General features: G+C 37.6%; 1 protein-coding gene across 7 annotated transcripts in view; it reads right to left on the bottom strand.

Moving 5' to 3' along the window:
* Positions 1-19,979, bottom strand: part of PEX5L (peroxisomal biogenesis factor 5 like) — a 116,904-nt gene that overhangs the window by 27,467 nt on the left and 69,458 nt on the right. The window contains exons 1-4 of one of the 7 annotated variants that reach the window (XM_010304703.2): positions 19,030-19,085; positions 17,177-17,281; positions 2,638-2,749; positions 595-804 (exon numbers count right to left, since the gene is read on the bottom strand). In XM_010304703.2, the coding sequence (XP_010303005.2) occupies positions 595-804; positions 2,638-2,749; positions 17,177-17,245 (391 nt within the window). In that variant the 5' untranslated portion in view covers positions 17,246-17,281; positions 19,030-19,085. Of the gene's footprint in view, positions 1-594; positions 805-2,637; positions 2,750-17,176; positions 17,282-19,029; positions 19,086-19,979 lie in introns of those variants that run through there. The other 6 variants (XM_075761486.1, XM_075761487.1, XM_010304704.2 and 3 more) reach the window with 6 other exon arrangements.

The following is a 19,979-nucleotide window of genomic DNA, read 5'->3' as shown; positions in this document are numbered from 1 at the left end:
TCAGTTGCGGTGCAAGTAATTTAGTTTGGATGGAACTAAATTAAATTTACCTTTTCCAAAGCTCATCTATAGATCATGCTTGGCAGGATATTGAGTTGTGTTTGGGATTTTTTTTTTTTCAATCTGTACAAATATAGCTCTTTTGTCAAGAATGGACTTTTTTCTTTTCTCCTTTATGCATAGATAAAGCAGTATTTACAAATCATACGTATTTCGGACACGTGGAGTTCTGAAAAGGACATCCAGTATGGGCTGGCTCTGATTTGTGTCCTCTACCAATTTCCCATGATAGCCCTAGAGATTTTTCTACCATTTTACTGACCCTGACTAAATTATTTTTTGAAAGAATCCTTTCAAAACTTTATTTGCACATTTAGTGACAACTTAACAGGTATAATGGCAAAGGCAAGAGTGAAATGTGTTTACAGTGACAAAGTGTTTCAAGTATTTTTTAATGTGGAACAGAGGTTACACTCCCTGCTAAAATGCAGTGCAACAAAAATTCTGGTGTTGCTCGTTATTTTGTGATAGTAGCAAGGAGAAACTTGTGCTAAGTTAGCCTATGTAGCACTGATAAAATAGCTACACTCTTACCTAAATCTAGTGAAGACTTGTCTGAAACTCTGACAGTCTGGACTTTCTGCTCAGTATCCACACTGATAAGGTCAGAATTGTCTGTCTTCTTTCTGTGGGTTGAAGCTTTTAAGCCTTCACTTCTTGATGGATTCTCTGATTTCTTTGCTTTGTTTTGGGTTTGTAAGACAGGTTCACTAAGATCCAAGAGATCCAGACCTGTTGATAATACTTAGAGACAAAATGTTAGAATTCAATGTTGTTTTAATTCAAATAGCTCAATTTTTAAAATTTGTTTGATTTGGAAAAAAAATCCTAATCTATTTGCATTTGACTAGAGTAGATGTATGTTTTCTGGCTAAAGATGATGACCAGCATATTCAAATATGGCTAGGGATTTCAGGTGCTTAACTGAATGCAGTTTAAAAAAGCTTGATTTGCAAAAAAGGCTTTTCCTCTGAAAACCATAAAGACATCTTAGGTGTAAGGCTGTTGCCTTACTCCACAGATTTTCTTACGTTGCGAGGGTTCCCTGTACAATTGAGATTTTAGATAAGATTTGGTTTAATCTTATGATTTATCAAGTACTGGTAACAGCTTCTTAGGGCGCTACTGTTGTGCCAGATGCTATTATGGAAAAAGCTGAAGAGTAAACAGCTTCTTGAGTGGACTTCTTGGGTCATAAAGGAATAATGGTATGTTTAATAATGGTTTCTACTATTGTTGCAGTTTGTCTTTTGGGGCATAAATATTGAATATAATTATAAATTTTACTGCTATTTCTATTCAGGACTATATCACTATAAAAGGCATGTTCAGTTTGAGGTCTTCATTTAAAAGTTGCTCAAAGAGTAACATTTAAAATTCTTTAGCACATAAAAGATCCTTTTATAAGCAGGTGGTTTTGACAGATCAATTTGTATTATCCCTTGCAGTGCTTTATCTGTGTTCTTAGTAAATCACTGAATTTCATCAATCTTCATAGAATAAGAAATTTTAATTTTGTTATTAAACAAATCTAATTAACCCCCCCGCCAAATCTGACAGATATTCAAGGCAGATATAGCATCTACAGATACTTACTTTGTTTACAACAAACACCACTCTTTTAGACAACCTGAAATATTTCTATTCATCCCTGTAATATCTTTAGCTATATATAAAAGGAAAAAATATTACTTACTTACAATTTTTGTTTAATTCAGTGTTCCAGTTTTTGTTATTAGAACTTGCATATTGCTTTAGATGCATATTAATTAGATGTGAAGATAATCACCCAGCTGGAAATTATTCATTTTAATAACATGCATGTATATAGATTTTAATTAAATGGCTTCTAACAAGCCAAGTCATTTTATGAGACAGCAATAGAACATAGTAGTGGTATGCTGATTTTATTGCATCTCAGTTGATCTGCCCAACCGCTTTGATTACCTTTGCACGAATACCAAACATTGGGAGGCCAATCTCTAAAAACACTTCCAAAGGACAATATACTTCAAATATAATACAATATAATTCAAAGGCTTTCAGGATTCACTCTTACTTTTTATTATCTGTTCTACTATCTCTTCACAACACAAAGAAGCTAAGAAATATATTAGATCCTTTCACCAATAAAGTGTCTGAACTCAGCCTGGATAAACTTCCCTTTTCTCTGATATCCCATCCAAGCTGTTATTAAAGAAAATCTTTCTAGAGTAAGGAATGGGTTTGGTTAAAGCCAGGCTAAATGTGGCTTTCCCGTAGGTTAAAATTTTGCAAAAACAGAGATTGAGAATTGCTCAAGCTGATATGTACTTCCTGTTGAACTTAAACAAGTTTCCTTAAATTCAGCCCCAGAGATCTGCTAGAATACATGTGATTTGGATCACACCAGATTTGCCCTCAAATGCAATGAAGAAAGTTTCTTCTACTAATAGATCAGGCAATTGTAATTTAATATCAGCTTATAATTTTGTGCAAATAGTAACAAATCAAGAAATCACTTGACAAAAATGTACTGTAATTAAGAGAAAACTAAAATTATTTCTCTAGTGAGGGATAGTAAAGAATTTTGTTTACCTGCAGTATTTGATGTTACAGGCCTTGCAACAGCTTCTGGTTTGGTTTCACAGAGAAAGTCATCAATGGAGGGGCTCAGAAGGGGTCTGCTTTCTTGTTGCTCATTCACCAGCTAGCAACAAAAAAACCCAGGGTCACAGCGTGTTGTGGGGATCCAGAATTTAAAGAAATAAAACATATTCTCACAATATCATGCACTTTATTTTTGATTGTGAGAGAGTAAGATATTGCCATTAGGAGATGTACAAATAGCTCTGGGCTTAAAATTAAAGAAAAATTAGTCACTCTTTTGGGGCAAAATTGTATTCCAGTTTTACAAATTGCACAAATACAAAGCAGAAAGGTGATTTTTCCATAGCAATTATTGCATACTATTGCTTGTAGGGCTAAAGTATACAAGGCCTGATGTAACTCCTTTCAAATCAACGGGTGAAATTGGCCTTCTCTATCACCAGGAGACCAAGCAGGGCTTTTTTAGTTTTGTTTTTTTTTTTTTTCACAAGTAACATGCCTCCCCGCAGAACTTCCACAATACCATTTCACCCAGCAAATATGCATTACCCCATTAAACAATAACCTGCTGAGACAGAAAACACTTCTCTGCAATACAAAGACATATGAATGGCAGCGGATGGAGCCTGGTGAATGTATGAACATCCTGCATCAGTTTTCATTGTGTGAAGACTCATAATACAGCTTTTATTTATGAGCAGTTTTCCCTTTTTATTGTAATTGCTTGAATGCATTTGGATTCTGCTACCTAAAAGAAATGGCTATATTACAGGCTATTTCATGTATTAGAGACTAAAAAGACAAAACAGTAAAACAGTCTCATAAATAAAAGTCTCCTCTCTGCGATCTATCTCTGATTGGAGGATCAAGACCTAAGCTGAGCTGGATGGATGTCTGATGGTGTGGCCTGCATTTACGTTCTTTAATAATGTGAAAACATGTTTTCCCTCTGTCTGTTGCTTTCATCTGGAGCTATTTCAGCTTTACTTTTATCCTCTCTGCTCTCCCTCTCTCCATTCTGTCCTCACTCTTTTTCCATTGTTGAATTTTCCAAATTTTCTCTCAGATATATTTGACCTTTTAAATTCAGGATGCTAGTATGGATTAAAACTGGCCAAAAAAAGTATTTACTCATCCTCCTTTTATATTTGTTAATTATTGGCATTTAGCTACTCCAGTAGCAGGATTGTCTCTGAAGTTATTACAGCAAACCAGCTTAGATTCACTGTTGTTCAGTACTCGATTTCTGTATTACAAAGTTTCAGGAAAATACTGGAGCTATTGAAATAAAAAGTCCATTATTTTGATGGATCAAACATTTAAGCTGGTACCTAACGCTGCCTGACTGTATAATATGTGCACTTATTCCTTTGCCCAGGACCTTACAGTTTTGCACTGAAATACCAATTTACATGAGTAACATGGAAGACAGGTGAGTGACTGCCTGCACAACACTGCGTAGCAGAACGTGCAGATGTGGGTACTTAATTTAGAAATCTGGCAGTGATATTGTCCCAAACTCTATTTCTGCATATGCTAAACCTAGACTGCAGATGCACTTTACAGGTGACGTAATCATGTGGGGTTTTAACTCTCTGAATTGATTGTCCAGGTTGCTGTCTCATTCAACGCACAGAAGGTACTTGCTTAATTGGGTAAATCTCAACACTTGTCTGGAAATTGCATTTATACCAGCTGCACACCTTTGATTTCCATTAAAGTTGGCTCTACAGTATCCACATCATCTCCAGCCTATATTTTTACTTAATACTGATATTTAACACTTAAGACCTTATTTTTCTGTTTATGATTTGGTGACAGTCCTTACTCATTTCTATTGGTGAAAAACTAAAGGTGGATGCCTAGTTAATTCTTGTCCAAATTACTCTTAATATTTTAAAAGTTTCTTTATGATCAAATCCAGATATCATCAAAAATTGCTTGAAAACATTTTTCTTTCTGCATTTACACATCCCATTCCAGGAAGAAGCATCGGTAACAGCTGCTGCACTTTTGCAACAAGTTACATATTCCAGTGAACGTAGCATCCAGCAGAAAGATTGTCAAAGCCTCTGGATCAGCTGGATCTTCAATGATCTATTCTGTGATATATTAACAGCAAAAAGAAAAGTCCTACACTATTTGGAGGGGGACAGGAGGGAAGAGAGAAGAGGTTCTGTAGGAATCACTGTAAATGTAGAAACTTCATAGAAAATATTCTGTTTCTGTATCTATAAGAGTGTATCAATAGGGTACATTATTGGATAAGATCTGGATGCTTATCCGGTTTTCCTTTACGTTCCATGGAAATTTGCTTTAATAGGAAAGAATGGGACAAGGAGGGAATGAAGAAGGATTATGAGAACCAAGACAGCCAAGATCACTCACTGGAGACAGTGAAGAATAGAAAAACTGAAGACCAGCTGGAAAGGCAATTTATTGCCCAAACCTGGTGCGAGGGTAAGAGGATAAACTCCAGGAACAGCAGCAGTAATGCTGAGAATCAGAATTGTGCAGGGGAAGGAGACTAGAATCAACAAAGGTCTGAATTTCTCTAGGGTTCAAGTGAAGTATCAAGTAGCAGATGTCTGGCAAATATTTTTTTATTTTCAAATCTGGTTATCGCATCCCTAGAAATTTCTTTGTTATACTGTTTATATAAGGAAGACCTGCTCAGCAACAGGCCTTCAGTAGTCTGATACCAGCAGTGTACTGTTCAAAGTCCCTTGATAAAATTCCACTATCAAACTGAAAGAAGATTGGTAGTAATATCCACTTCATCAATTTTGCCAGCAAACATCAAGATTTAATTTTTACTATGTTGTGTCTCATTTCTGCTGCATTTGTGGCATTTTTGTTAAATAGAAAACAAATAGGTTCCTCTTCTCTGACTCTCTTACTGTGTGAACATATACACGAAATTCATCAGAGATGGGCCACCCAAATGATCAGAGGAATAAAGAAACATATTTTACAGGGAGACTAAAAGAGTTTGACTTGCTTAGGCTAACAGAATGAAGATTGAGTAGGAACATAATTATTCTTCATGTATACATAGAGAGTGGTTAGATGACATTGGAGGAGGAAAGTTATTTCAGCTATTGAGAAAGGCTGGCACGACAACAAAGAAATCTAAACTGGCCATGAATAGATCTGGCCTGGGAATTAAAAGAATCTTTCTATCACAGCAGTGAAGAGTATGAACAGTATTTTTTTTAGGGTAGGGGGACAAAAGGCCTAACTATTTAAAATGGCTTTTGACAAGTTTTCTACTTGTCTGTTTACGATGTAATTTCTTTTGAGAAGTGGCCTGTGGCCCAGAGGATCCCTCCCAGTCCTATGTCCTATGCTCCCGTGACTAAGTACTGGAAGCTGTAGGAGTGTCTTATTAAAAGGAATAGAACGTATTAGAAAAAAACATTTTTGTTGTGAAGCAGCCATTTCATGAGAAATCAAATCTTAATGTTAAAGAGTGCCATGAGCTGATATTTTTCCTGTAGGTAAGCAGGTGGTGGGGTAGGTTTCTGACATTACTGTGTATGCAACGTCACTTGGTAAGTCCTCGGTCTCACACTTTGAATTTCATTTTGCTTCCTCATATATTGTACCAAATTTATCCCTAGTTTAACTCTGCTCAAGTTATTAGAGTTATATCAGGCATGAATTTGGAGTAGTGCTATAAAACATTCATGAGATGAAAACTATTATCTATATTAAAGTAATAATTTATGGTTCTCAAGCACCTTTCAGGGTGAATATCACAGAATGCTTTAAAACATTCATGAATCAAGCCTGGCACCACCACAGAGCTAAGAAGTATTATCTCTACATTGCAGATGAGAGAAGCAAAGCGAAATTAAGAAAGCCACCCAATGTCACCCAGCACTGGAGGAAACGGCGCTGGGAGCGGGAGCCAGGCGGCTGGCGCCACGCAGTATTTATTGCCTGCAATATTTGTACACACGCCAAGCAATATAGACTTGGCTTGTGAAACTGTTGATTTCTGAGTACTAATTTTGCCAGTGAGTGCCATAAATTCTCATAATGTCTCTAAGAACTTAATTCTTCTTTGTAAAATTTATTTTAATTAAAGAAAAAACCCACATGCTCCTTTAACTGAAGGATATCTAAGATCTGTGGAGGGCGATACTCCCTATTACTAATACATCTGAAGAGACTCATCCATAGTATAAAATACTCTTAAAGTCAAATGAATTTTCTGTGACAGCCTTCCACGTCGGGCAGCACCACAGAAGAAGGTGCTTTTTCTCACCCCACTACTGCTATTGGACTTTTTTGTTCCAAAAAAAGCATATCTGTGTATTTTTTTTGGTGCTTTGGAAGAGGTACTGGGAGAGTCGTAAGTGTCACCTAATGGCTGATATCAGCCCCACTGCTTAAATATACTCAAATCAAGGATTATTTAGCAGAGATCTGAGGCAAGGCACAGAAGCTGGGTCAGTTGCTGTGGTGGAGGCCATGTCTGCCCTATCTCCCCTCAGCACCCTAGGCTACAGGACTACCCAGCCTGTGCTGAGGGGAATCACCTTGTCTTCATTTTCTGTGCCCTGATCACCCACCCCCAGCTGTCTGCACTTACTCAGCTGATGTAGTTTATTACCTGCAGCTGCCTTTGCTGCTAAATATTCCTTTCCTCAGTGTTCTGGTTTGGCTAGTGGTTTCTATGCTACCACTGGAGTTGCTGTGAGAAAAGAAGGAGGAGGTGCAGGCAGCTCATGGTGGTTCTCTCTCTGAGTGCTCCCTAGGCCTGAAGGGTAGGTGGGAACCTAATGAATCATGCTGGAGCAACTGGTATGGGGTCAAAAAAAATGAAACCTTAGGTGGGTCTGGGTGTTCTGGGGCAGGAGGGGAGATGTTGCTGTGGAAGAAGTACAGCACTGGTCCCCCGAGAGGGATTTCTTCTTTCTAGCTAATACCCAGCCTGGTCTGAGCTTCCCTCAGTCACCCACCCAGCACCTTTTCCTCTGCACTGCAGTCACCCCTAGATCCCCCAGGCCTTACCTTCTCCCCATGCCTCCACAGGAGTGCACTGCCTGGTAAAACACCTTCCTGGAGCCTTAGCCCCAGGGCCTCTCCTCAGGCCTGGTACTGCCCTCGGGACCCTTGCATGGGGCACAGCAAGTGCCCAGCTGCTGTCATGGTAGGAGCTCTGCAGTCTGGTAAAAACTTGTTTCCCCACTCTTCTTCAGGGCCTCTGGCTTATGGTGTTAATGCAGGTGCCTCTTGCAATGCTGGTGTCAGTGATGTGTTTTACTGTGCTGGAGACAGTGTGAGATAATGTATAAAGCAACTGCTATGGCTTTGGTTTTCCTTTCCTCCCAGTCTGTATCTTATGTTGTAGTAAGAGAGCTATGAAACACCTAGGGAATAGCCTGATTAAAAAAAAGGGGGGTGGGGGGTGGTGAGCAGGCAGTTGACAGGGTTCTGTTGTGAAAAGTTTCCCCAGAGCAGCTTAGTTTTGCCTTAAGGCAGAGGAAGCTGGAGTACACATTGTGCTCAGGGGAACAGCTCAGAGGAGCAACTTCCAACCTAGCTGTTGCATCTACAGTTGATACATTCACCTGCTTATGGCTAAAAGTTGTGGGGGTTTTTTTGTCTGCTTTAGCTTCTTAGAGTGCTGAGCTTACACTGTGGGAGTGCTGGAGCACGCTGAGGCTGTCAGTAAGGTATGGTCCTGACATCCTGTTTTATACACTCTCTTCCTATGTTCCTAATCTTGATTTGTTGTAGTGCACAATGCATGCTGTCTTGTTTCTTTTTTTAATGTTAGTAGGGCATAACATAATGCTAGTCTTTAAGCTAAATTATTTGGAATTTAAATTGGAGGGTTCCAGTAAGGCATAGGCAGCTAATTAGCACCTATGTTTTGAGCACATAGTGAACTAGTTCTCTTAAATGAAGTGTCTAAATTCCCTCCATGTTCAATAGGGAGAGAGAAATGCCTGGAAAAGCAACTCCAGAGGGAAACTGTGCCTGCCTAATTTAGCTGTCCCTCAGGAGGCTCTCAAAGGCACCTAGCTTTCCCACTGGCTATATATGGAACTTATTTTAGAAGGACTGGTTCAAGAGGCACCTAAAATTTAGATGTAATTAGCTACCCAAGTTAGTTGGATTGGATTCTACCCATTTTGTCACCTGCGGCTGATTGAATTACTCAAGGCACTAATTTAGAAAGCCCCAAGCTACTAATGGGTAATCCCTTTGTACAGTTAGCAGCAAGGCAGCTCTGGGGCACTTATCCCTTTTGCTGTACTACCTGTTCAGTGTGCTGGTGAGAGTGTGGTTGGGCTGCTGACTGCATCAGTGAAGTGGTCTGACCTAGAAAACTCAGGGTGTGGTAATGAGCATGGGAGAAAGCAGGAACCTTTTAATTCAGGTTTTCTATTGGAGAAATTGTATTTTTGAACTTTGAGAAATTTGTATGTTGCTTGGGTGAGACAGGACAAATAAGTGAACAGGTTAGATGGAGTAGTTTGTAAGTGTTATATTGCTCTTTTAACCAGAGGCATCTCCTAAAGCATGACCTTCAGTCACTAATTAATTTTTATGATACACAGCAATGGTTTCTTGATAGATAGGTTCTCTGCACCTGTCTGGCACATTGTGATCTTTGGTGGCATTCACTAGGGTAAGAGGAAACAATTGAATTTATTTCCACTAACTAGCTCTTTCTAAAAACTAGTAAATGGGAACCACAAGTAGAAATTGAGGTTATTGTTGTCTAGAGCATAACTAGAAGTACTGGCCTGACAGTTGTGTCTGCGGATCACTATCTTGGGAGAATAAGAACTGGAAGACCTCCTTTTCTGCTCATTGAGGGAGGTTTGGAAAGGGAACTCCAGATAAAAATCACTAGTTTTGTGCTAAAAGTTCAAATTGCATGAGTTGCCTTTTTTCCCACCTACTCTTCTAGCATGTTTGTAAATATTTCACAATCAAAATTACCACCTCACACACTTTATTTACTATTTTATAGTAAGTGTGATTGCTACTTGACTTTTTGCATCATCCTTGTGCCAGGGTCATACTAATCTTTTCTCTGTCACTCTAGTGTGAATTTGTCCCAACAAAACTGATGTGCCAGCCAAATATTTGGTTTTCACAAGAACAGAGAGTCAATTCACAGGGCACATAGTATAACTGACTTCCACCTAACGTGAATTGCGGGAAGCTCTAAAACTGAGACAAACTCATTTCACCTTCTTGCAAAAAGCAGTTTGGTGGTGTTGCCTCTTTGAAGACTAGTCTTGCTCAGCAGGTGATCACTGGTACCATGTTGCTAAGTAGTAGGAAGTGTGTGGAGTGGCCTGTGAATCGGAGGTGACAATATCTTACCTGAAATCACACAAGCCAAGTGATGCCCTGGGGCTTAATGCAAACACCTGACAGAGGGCTTGTGTGAAGTCAGAGAAGCTGTGGGAGGATTACTACACTGTATTGGATGCTTAAAGTCGCACGCCAGCTGTGTTGTTTAAAACCTATGCTTGATGGCTAAAATGGTAAATGAGAACATGCTTATGTTGCGTCTTCATAAACAGCAGTTGTGTTGTTGGGTGTGATCGCTGTGTCACAGTAGCATCCTATCTGTGTTTGTAAGTGCTGACCTGTACAAGCTATGGTGTATTGCTGCATGGTAGAACTAAATATCTCACAGTTCTTTCTTTGCTGCTCTTGGTCTGCCTAAAGGAAACTAAACATGGGAATTGCAGTTGTACCTGGCTCCTGCGTTTTGGCCTTGTTCCAGTAAAGCACTTAAGCATGTCCTGCAAAACTTAAGCTTAAGCCTGTGCTTAACAGTCTTGCTGGATCAGAGCCATGGGGAAAGAGGAGGAAAGTTGCTCTTGTCGTATTTTGACTGTGACTGACAACTTGGCCTTTACTACTCATACAAAAACATGATTTACTGTAAATCTGTTGCATTAGTATCTGCATGCTCTATGCACTTTTCAAGTAAAGGAAGCTCTTTACTAAAACAGAGTGCTTCCCTTTCTTGGGTGTTAGATTTTATTTTTTATTTATCTTCCTTTTATCTTAGTAAGAAATTACAAAGTGTTCCTTTAAAGAAATTATTTCTGTAATGTTAGTTTATGGAAGCACCTTGTCTGTACTCCTAAAATGGCCCACTAGTTAACTGAAGGACTAACAAATATGACATGTAAATTGAGTAAATGCAGATTGGGAGAGTCTTGTAGAACAGGAAGGTGACAGAATCCAATGTTCTCTCTTCAGAAAGCCCTGAAGAAACCTATACTGTGGGAGGAGGCAGAAGTGTCATGACAGTATCTACAGGGAACAAGTGGTAACTCCTGATGCTAGATTCTGGTTTCTGTATCATTCATTGAAATTACTTTTTGTGTGGCAACTCCAGCTGAAGAGGAAGTCTGACTTTGAGAACCACAGTTTGCAAATGCTTTTAAATAAGGTGCAGAGGATAGAAACTAGAGGAGTCCTGTTTCACTCACGTTGCAGGTATTACATTTGTATTCTTGCAGTATCTCTGGGAGCAACTGTGATGATTGTTTACAAAATATTAGAAAATCCTTTAATGTTTTTCATTAACTGAAAGTAGCGGAGGCTGCCAGCATATGGAACTGAGCTGCACATACAAATTCTTTGTGAACCACCAGTGATCCATAGATAAGTTCAAGAGTTTCAGCAGTAGTGGATTGTATACAGCCTCATGCACTATTCTGAGTATGGTACATAATCAAATGTCAATCAAGATGAAAGATGCACAGCTACTGCTTTAAGACCAAATCTTCATGCTATAGCAGCATGAAGACTGTAAAGATGAGGATGAGAATTAACAATATCAAATAAATCACGGCTTATCACAGGCTTTAATTTTTCTGAAGCTTATGCCATTCCTACTGATCTTTGACTGTGTAGAAAGTGCCCTTTGTTTATTTCCCATGCAACAAAATTAATCTTTCACTGTACCCTTGTTGTATCTTTGCATATAGGCTGTAATTACTTAGAAATCACACAGATTTTTCTTGTCCTTTCTATGGATTTTTCTTTAAAAACAGAGTTCTGTAGCAGATCTAGAATAAGGCTATGGTTTTGGATGTGTTACTGTTGGTGGTCATAGGACAGAAGTCATAATTTCTTCTGAAGTTACACTGTCTTTGTGGGGATCTGTCATGGTGTGTGTTTGCTTTGAAATGTTTTCTGCAGATTGAAAAGCTTGAAACTTGAAAGCTGTGAATTTTTTTGGACTTGCAATTTAGAACAGTTTCACTGTACAAACAACAAGTTCATTGAATATAGAACAACTGTAGTATGTGGCTTGGAACTCTTTAACAGGATAGTATATTTTTACTTCGAGTATTCACGAATGAAGAACCAACAAATTTCTGAAAATTAATTCCTACTTGTAAATAATGCATATTAAAAAGCAAGGATAAAATGGCATAATATATTATTTACAAAAAATGTTTGTCCAAATATTTCTGTGTTTATGGAATGGTGAGGCATTTTAAAATGTATGAAACAGTATAGTTAGATTTTTATTTTGTGGAAAAAAAATTACATTATCAATTCCCATGGTAATTTCAAATTAAAACTGTTATTTCATGGAAAATGTATTTAATTTGTTACAGAAATCTGTATAACTTCAGGCAAGCAGCCAATTTGACTGTTAAGCGTATTGTGAAGGCAACTTTATTATACTCGTGAGAATATTTCTGCAGAAATTATGCATACTGACCTAAAAGCAATAATAGTTTTGAGCAGTATTTAACTTAAAGTATCAATCAATATTTGTACTGCTAAGCATGTTTTTATTAATTTTGTATTTTCTTTTTTACTCTTCTTGTATTTATGTTGTTTAATAATGGATGAAAAAGAGTTATCAGTAGGCCTTGTCCCCTGCTGAACTACTCAAAAAAATTCATAATAAATCAATTGAGACAGATTTGAGATGTATGAAAAATACTGCTAATGAATTTATCATGAATCCTTTAAAAAGAACATAATATAATCTCAGGGCTACTCCTCATGAGATCAGTGAGGAAACTGCCACTGTTCTCAGAGAGCAGATTGGACTGTACAGTGTGTAGTGTGTAGTCCAAACTTAATTATTGTCACTTTCTAAAACAGGTATCATTTTTGCCTTTTTTAAATGAATGTATATAAATTAAAGTGGAGTTAATTCTGGTTTAGATTGGTATAAAAGACAACAGAAGTTAATTATGTTCACTTTAACTTTCTGCCATTCTGTTACGATGTTTTTTAGTAATAAACACTTACTGGGCTGTAAGTCAATGCAAGTCTAATGCTAAGAAGCTTAGAATTAACATGATTAATTCAAATGGGACTGTTAACTTTTATATGGAAAACTGTGATTATGCAATCAAATTCACGTAGTGAGTCCTTGATACACACATCAGAAAATCTGCTAACAGCATTGGGAGCTGAATATTGGCTATCTTTACTCTGTTTCCTTTACAAAGTTGAAAGGAAGCATTCAACAGATCTCCTATCAGAATTTAAAAAAACCAAAACAACAAACCCACAAACAAAACCCCCCAAACCAAAAAACACCCAAAACCCCAGAACAAAACAAAAAGCCCAACCAAGGGAAGAAATCCAAACAGTGGAATTTAGGCTTAATCATAAGCCCTTGAGCAAATATAAATGTGCTTGGATGATCAAATAGCATGCAAATGAAGTTCACTTTAAAAAATAAAAAATATTCCTACTCTGAATACTAATACCTCATAGAGAGACTACAAAAGTCTTAAACATCTGGCGGAGTTAATTAGGGTGTAGTCATGAAACATCTCTTTTTTTTTTTTGACAACTTGTTTGTTGTAGCCTGCATTTTTCATGGGATAGGACGAATTTCAGCATTTTTCTTATAATGTAATTTCTAACTTTTTAAATTTCTTCTTTCCAGTTCTAATTCTAAAACCTAAGTGTTCTGTGTGTTAACTTAAAATTTTAAGCAGTCAATATCAAAATTATACTCTGATCAATGTCTGTGTAGTTTATGTAAATTCTAAGTAAGCAGTTGCCATATTTTTCAGTTACAAACAGAAGTAGGGAAAACTTTCAATATATATTTTGCATTTCTTTTTCCTTTTGGTGAATTTTCCATGGACTCCCATTTCTGTTCCATATAATACCAGAGTATATTTGCTGCAGAATCATCTTGGACATGAATCGCCTCCTGCAGGTCTTATTTCCTATTATATTTATAGGGATCCTACCATCACTACCTTTCCAATTTATGTACTCTAATGAAGAATCTAAATTAGGTGTGATGAATCTGGGACAAATAACTCTTGTGACACTGCAAGATTTGTTTGTTTAAAATCAGGCTGGCAAGGCATTTAAGCATGTACTTTTTTACTGCTCAATAAAGCAGTTAATCATATTTTAAAGTATAAGTGTGGATCGAAGTAATTTATTGGATTGGATCCTTTGAAGTTCACTGACCTGTAGTAAATTGGTAATTTCATAGCTGACTATACAATTAAACTTTGACTCCAGGGGATATTTAGGTTTACATTTCTCATTAGAATGTAATTCTGAAGTAAGCTTTTTTTCCTGACAAATGCAAAGAAGCTGTGAGGAGGTTAAACAAAAATTTTATTTTGGAATTCAAATCAAACCTTTATTCACAATTTTTCTTATTTATTTTTCTAATTGTTAGAAGTATATTGGTTCATAGCTTAACTTCTAGTTAATCTTTGAACCTTCAGCAAAATTGCTTTCACTTTTTCTAGGTTCTATTCATATAAATACCTATTTTCATTTGTTCCAGTCTCTTCTGAATTATCTTTAAAAAGATAAAGGGAGACAGCAACATCATATAGAGTTATGTTCTACAGAATCCAATTAGTACTGAAAGCTCACTCTGATACTTGAATTGGCAACTAGTGAATGCTTTCTCACACCAATAAAGTAACTTTTAATGAAAGTAATTTAGACAGAATCACAAAAAAGTAGATGCTGAAAGGCCTATTCAATTACCAAGAATACCTCTCTGCTTACTGTAGTATACTCATTACTGCTGGAATGATGGTCAAGATTCCCAGTTGCCATATGTTAGCATAGCCCCACTGGAGTCTGCAGTACTTTTTTGGTTCATGTTACTTGAAGATTTGCCTCCAGATCTGATGATATAAAATAATTGGTGAATTGGAAACGTCATTACAATTTAATTCGCAGTATTTACTCCAATGAATAAGTGTCATATTTTACAAGCAGGGCTTTGCTAGGAGCATAACAATAAAATGTGAATATTTATCTGACTGGTTCTGTGTTGGATATGTTTTTAACATTTTCCAGAGGAAGAGAGCAAAGAAGCATCTCTTAACATAACAGCAGCCCCTGAATTTATATTTTATCACTAACTATTTCTCTCAAAATGAGGATTTAGTGTCTTCTTTGTGTATCAGATTCCACTTATGCTTCCTGTGGAGTCTGCTTCCACAGTCAGACATGATTAATCCTCCATTCATCAAGGATTTGGAAAATGGGAGAAATCGCTTTTTATACTTTTAGAAAAGCCAGTACTCCCCTATCTGTGCTTGGTCCTTGTGTTGTTCTTGCTTAGTTAGTTGTAGGGATGGAGCAACAGAGATACCTAATGGAAATAATTCCTAAGATAAACACTTGTCCATACTGGGTTCAGTGGCAGTGATAACATTGGAAACACCAGGCCTTATTCTCATGACCCAATTTAATCTGGCTTGGGAATTTTGCAGCCGATTTGGAACTTGTGTGGCTCACCCTGTGAGCAGCAACCACGTCCATCTGTTTCATCATGTAAAGACAGACACAAGCACTTTGATGGTCATGGCTAAATGTATATCACAATATAGCAGTGTGTTATTCTGAATGAATGGTCTGAACGAGAGGTTTACATGGACACACTACAGAGACAGCATCTCAAAACGACATTACAGCGACAACTAGGATACAGATGAGGTATGCAGTATGGCCGTATAACTACATTGCATGTACATGATGGAGAGATGGCTATGGAAAATACTCACTTTTTCACTTGATTCTGCTTCCTTTTGGCTTCTGCACCCCTTTGGTGCATAGCAGGGAAGTAGGTATTTATGTTTAGTAGAAGAAATTACACTGACTAAGACACAAGCATTTTACTCATAAATTTCTGAGACTATTGCTGAGTAGACTGACAGACAACCACTACAAATGATGCATTAAATGTTTAGTGAACCCAGGCTGAACTCCTGTCCCTGTTGAAGCCAAGGGAAATTTTGCTTTTTTTTTCTTTGGGGTGGGGTGAGTAGAGGGAGCAGCATTTTATGTGGGATTCTAATAGTTTGATAATCACTTAGTAGAAAATTAGAAATGATGCCTTAAAAAGCATCCTTTGTGCAATTACTTCACAGACATTAGAGTTCACCACAAGCAAAATATGGTGTTCAACAGGGGCTGAAGAGATTGCCAGATCTGGTTTCCAAATAGATGATATTTCTATAATGTGTATCAGTGCATCTGTGATGCTCTAAGAGAAGTATGTGCTGGCCTTGTCAGCATCTTAAATGCTTTTGAAAAGTACAGTAGCTGTTATCCTAAAACATGAAAGGAGTAAATCAGGATTGTGGTGGTGGTTGTAGGCTCTCACATAAGAACAACTATGTGGTAAGATTACTTCCATTAAACCTCCTGATGAGTAGGAACAACTTGTGTGCACTAAATATTAACAATAAACTAAATGCACTGGCTCAGGGAACAAATTCATGTATGTGAGCAACAGGAGGGAATAAAATCCACTATTGTAGTGAGATGAAAGTGCTGTGCTTTATGGTAGTGTTCAGTCGCTGTCTTGAAGGAACTCGTGAAACCACCTAAGGTTTGATGGCAACTCCGAGGTGTAAGGTTTAGTGTGATAACACTACCTCCTTCCTTCGACTGAGATTGTAGAAATTAAGCAATGGGGTGTGCAAAATAAGGTATTCTGACCTGGACCAGGAGTAGAATCCCAGTGAGAGCTTAGGGATGGGATCTGAGATGTTGGAAATAATGCTACTGTGAAGTGGCTGTTTCTTATTTTATATATGCATTGAATATTTTATATTTGCATTGCAAATGAATATTTGTGGCGTGAATATTGATAGCATGATTTAGAATTGAAATTTTAAATAACTTTCTAGTAACTGACATATACTGTACTTTCTACAGATCCTTTTATTTGGGGGAAAAATGCATTTTTGTGTAAACTTTCATGTCAAAACATCTAAAACTCCAAGCAATTACATTATTTATCCCACTGTATTTTCCCCATGTCAGTGAGGAAAGGTGATGACATTGGTGCGAGATCCTTTAGCAGATGAGTTCAACCGGCACCACTAAAGCTGAAATTGCACCGAGGGGAAGCTAAGGAGTGGGTGAGGTTCCCTCGGGCTGTGCGCACTGTGTTTCGTGTGAGGCTTTTGCATCTCCCGTGCGGCCAAGCTAGGCCGCCATGGCTGGTGACTCGCGCTGTGTCCGTGGCCTCCTCAGAGCCCCGCGCTCTGCCCACCTGTGATGTCATAGTAAGGAGGGGCTTTTCTTCTGCAGACTCCTCCCTCGGAATCTCCTTCATCACCATGGCAACAGCCTTATCTGCCGCCCTAGAGCCTTTCCCCTACAACAGCGAAATCAACAATGGCGCGAGTCAGCAGCAAGCCTGGCAACAACCGCTTCCCAACACCACACCCCAGAACCATCCAGTCATTAAACTGACGGCGTTTACGGCTGGAAGCAAAGCTTGGTTGAAATTAGAATACACAAACACTGTTTAAAAATAACGATGATAAAAAGTTATCTGCGAACCTGTTAACAACGCAGTCGGGGTCTAGCCATAGTCTTGCGATTCATTAGAGTTGCCCCAGTGAAGTCAACGGGAATACAGCACTGCCTTGCTGGGGCAAGGCTGGCTGGAAGTACTCCAGTGCCAAGGGAAGGATTTGGACCTTCTGCAGGATAGGATCTCCATAGGAGTAGGGTCTGGAGGATCAGCCCCTTGATTTAATTTTAGTTACCCAAAAGTTTATATCTGAAACACATGGTTTTTGCTTAAAAATAGCATCAAGCTGATTTTGCAAATAAAGCACAGTTCCTCGTAGTTCACGGAGGCAAACTCTCCCTGAAATTTGAATGTATAACCTGTAGGGCTGGACCCGCAGTGTTTATAACTCTAGTGACATTTAAAAAAGCAATTTATGTCATATAAATAGTGTGGCTTTTTGCTAACAGAATATATGGAGCCAAATTCTGCCATCATAGGCATTGCTACAGTTCTCTGAAAAATGGTCATTGTTGTTGAGCTTACTGTAAGGATTTCTTTTAAAATTCACTTTTAAAACTCAATACATGTAAATATTCAAGACAAAGTTAAAATATTTTAGCGTTATTTAATATTTTAGCCAAACAAAAAATGCGTATGTGCCATACTTGCTTTGAAGACATACTCTTTATTTTAAAAACGGTATTTATCATTTTGAATTCACATGGATTTCTATTTTGATCTCTTATACTCTTGCAAGTGGCCAAGAATGTCTGAGTGTACACATAAAGCATAGCAGCAGAACTGTATTATGCTAGTGACCCTGGGCATGTCCTTATCGTTATACTTTAGAAGCTCCCATTGATTTCCATGGTAGTTTTAGCTGTGCAAAGACTGCAGGATCTGGCTCCATAACAGCAGTATTTTACACTGGACTTAAATATATTTAAATACTTAAAAGTCTGTTAACAGACGGGGTTCTTTACTACCACATCATATACTAGAATTACTTTCACTAGCACTGTATTCTGTGTCCAATAATAAACCACTATTGCTTACACTGAACTGCAGGTTGTTCAGAAACATTTCATTGATTGCAGGTAAAAACATTGCATACTATTACAGTTTTTGAACAGATTTTATTAACTATTAGGTCATTCGTAGGTTAGTTTGCTTGTGCAACACATCACAGTTACCCTACAGTGAGTTCTTTGCATGCTGCAAGAAATTTTCAGAGCAGAAGTGTCATAAATGATACGCATGCTGGATTTGTGATGCCTTTGATATCCAAAGAACTGCAAAGTCATTGTAAAATTAAATATATTTAATTCAATAAGAATTACTTCTGATTGGTAAACATATCAAAGGTTCTTGGCCAATTATGTATTTACTTTGTTCATGATTCATGTGACATATTCCAGGTCTATGAAGCTTGTTTCTAGTATGACGCATGGAGCTATCGTTAGCTAGCACTAATAACATGCTATTTGATCTTTATAAAATGTAGTCCTTTTGTGCCGAGTGCTAGAACAAAATAGTTTATCAGCTAGAAAGGATGCATTGGAAAGCATGCAGTGCTTTTTATTTCTTGCAGAGTAAAAACCCACCAAAGCAAAGGTCAGGTCACTTTTTTGAAGACAGAGCCACTTTTTCTTCAAGGTTTCACCTACTGCCTGAAAAGAGTCATGATACTCGTATTAGTGCCTGCTGTTAACCTTTCATAAACACAACTCTGCAAAACCCTGGGAGTGGTTGACACCATATATAAAATTTGGCTCATCTGTTTAAAGTGGCTATAGTACAACGTAGAATAGTAACCTGATGAATACTGTGCTATTTTTTTATGAGCAGACTTTGTTTATTTGCTAGTCAGAGCAAGTGGTTTGATACTTTTTTAAGTCTTTCTTTTCGCTTTCCTAAAAGTTTACATGTAAGGTTGATTTATTTCTGGCTACTCAGCCTATGGTATGAAAAACATTATTCTGAAACTAGAAGTTAGTAGGCAATTTTCTGGATACCAAAGAGAAATGCACTGCTGTGAAATAGCTTAAATTCTCAGATTCTGGGGAGAGAATGACCAATTAATTGGAAAATCCAGGTTTTTTTATTCTGGTGACTAGAAATGGATTTTGTTGTCCTATGTAAGCTTGAAAATTTTGGTCTCTGTATTTGCTCCAGTGAGTGCCTATGAAGTGATTAAGCAGAATTGAAGAGGAATAAAAGCAGGTTTTTTATGACCAGGGCAACCTTGTTACTGTTGTGAAGTGCAGCTGAAATGATAATGTCTAGTACATTTATTACAGTAACCACGAAGGATTTTTTTTTAAAGGTGCTATTTACTTGGCCTCCTTCAATAGTAATTTTCTTAGCGTTTTGGCTTTCTGTATGTATTTATCTGTTATAGTAGCTTATTGCTTAAACCCTGTAATTCTGTAACAGCTAATTTTATACTTGCCAGGTCTTTAAAATAAACAGTTTGTTGATAGTGCAGATTTGCAAGGTAAGTTATTTTCCCATGTAAACAGTTTAATAATTTAGTAAATAAATTTCATCATTC

Source organism: Balearica regulorum, chromosome 9, assembly GCF_011004875.1.
Source record: "Balearica regulorum gibbericeps isolate bBalReg1 chromosome 9, bBalReg1.pri, whole genome shotgun sequence".
NCBI classification, from domain to species: Eukaryota; Metazoa; Chordata; class Aves; order Gruiformes; family Gruidae; genus Balearica; species Balearica regulorum.
The sequence above is the reverse complement of the archived record's forward strand: the minus strand, read 5'-3'. Positions and strand labels throughout refer to the sequence as shown.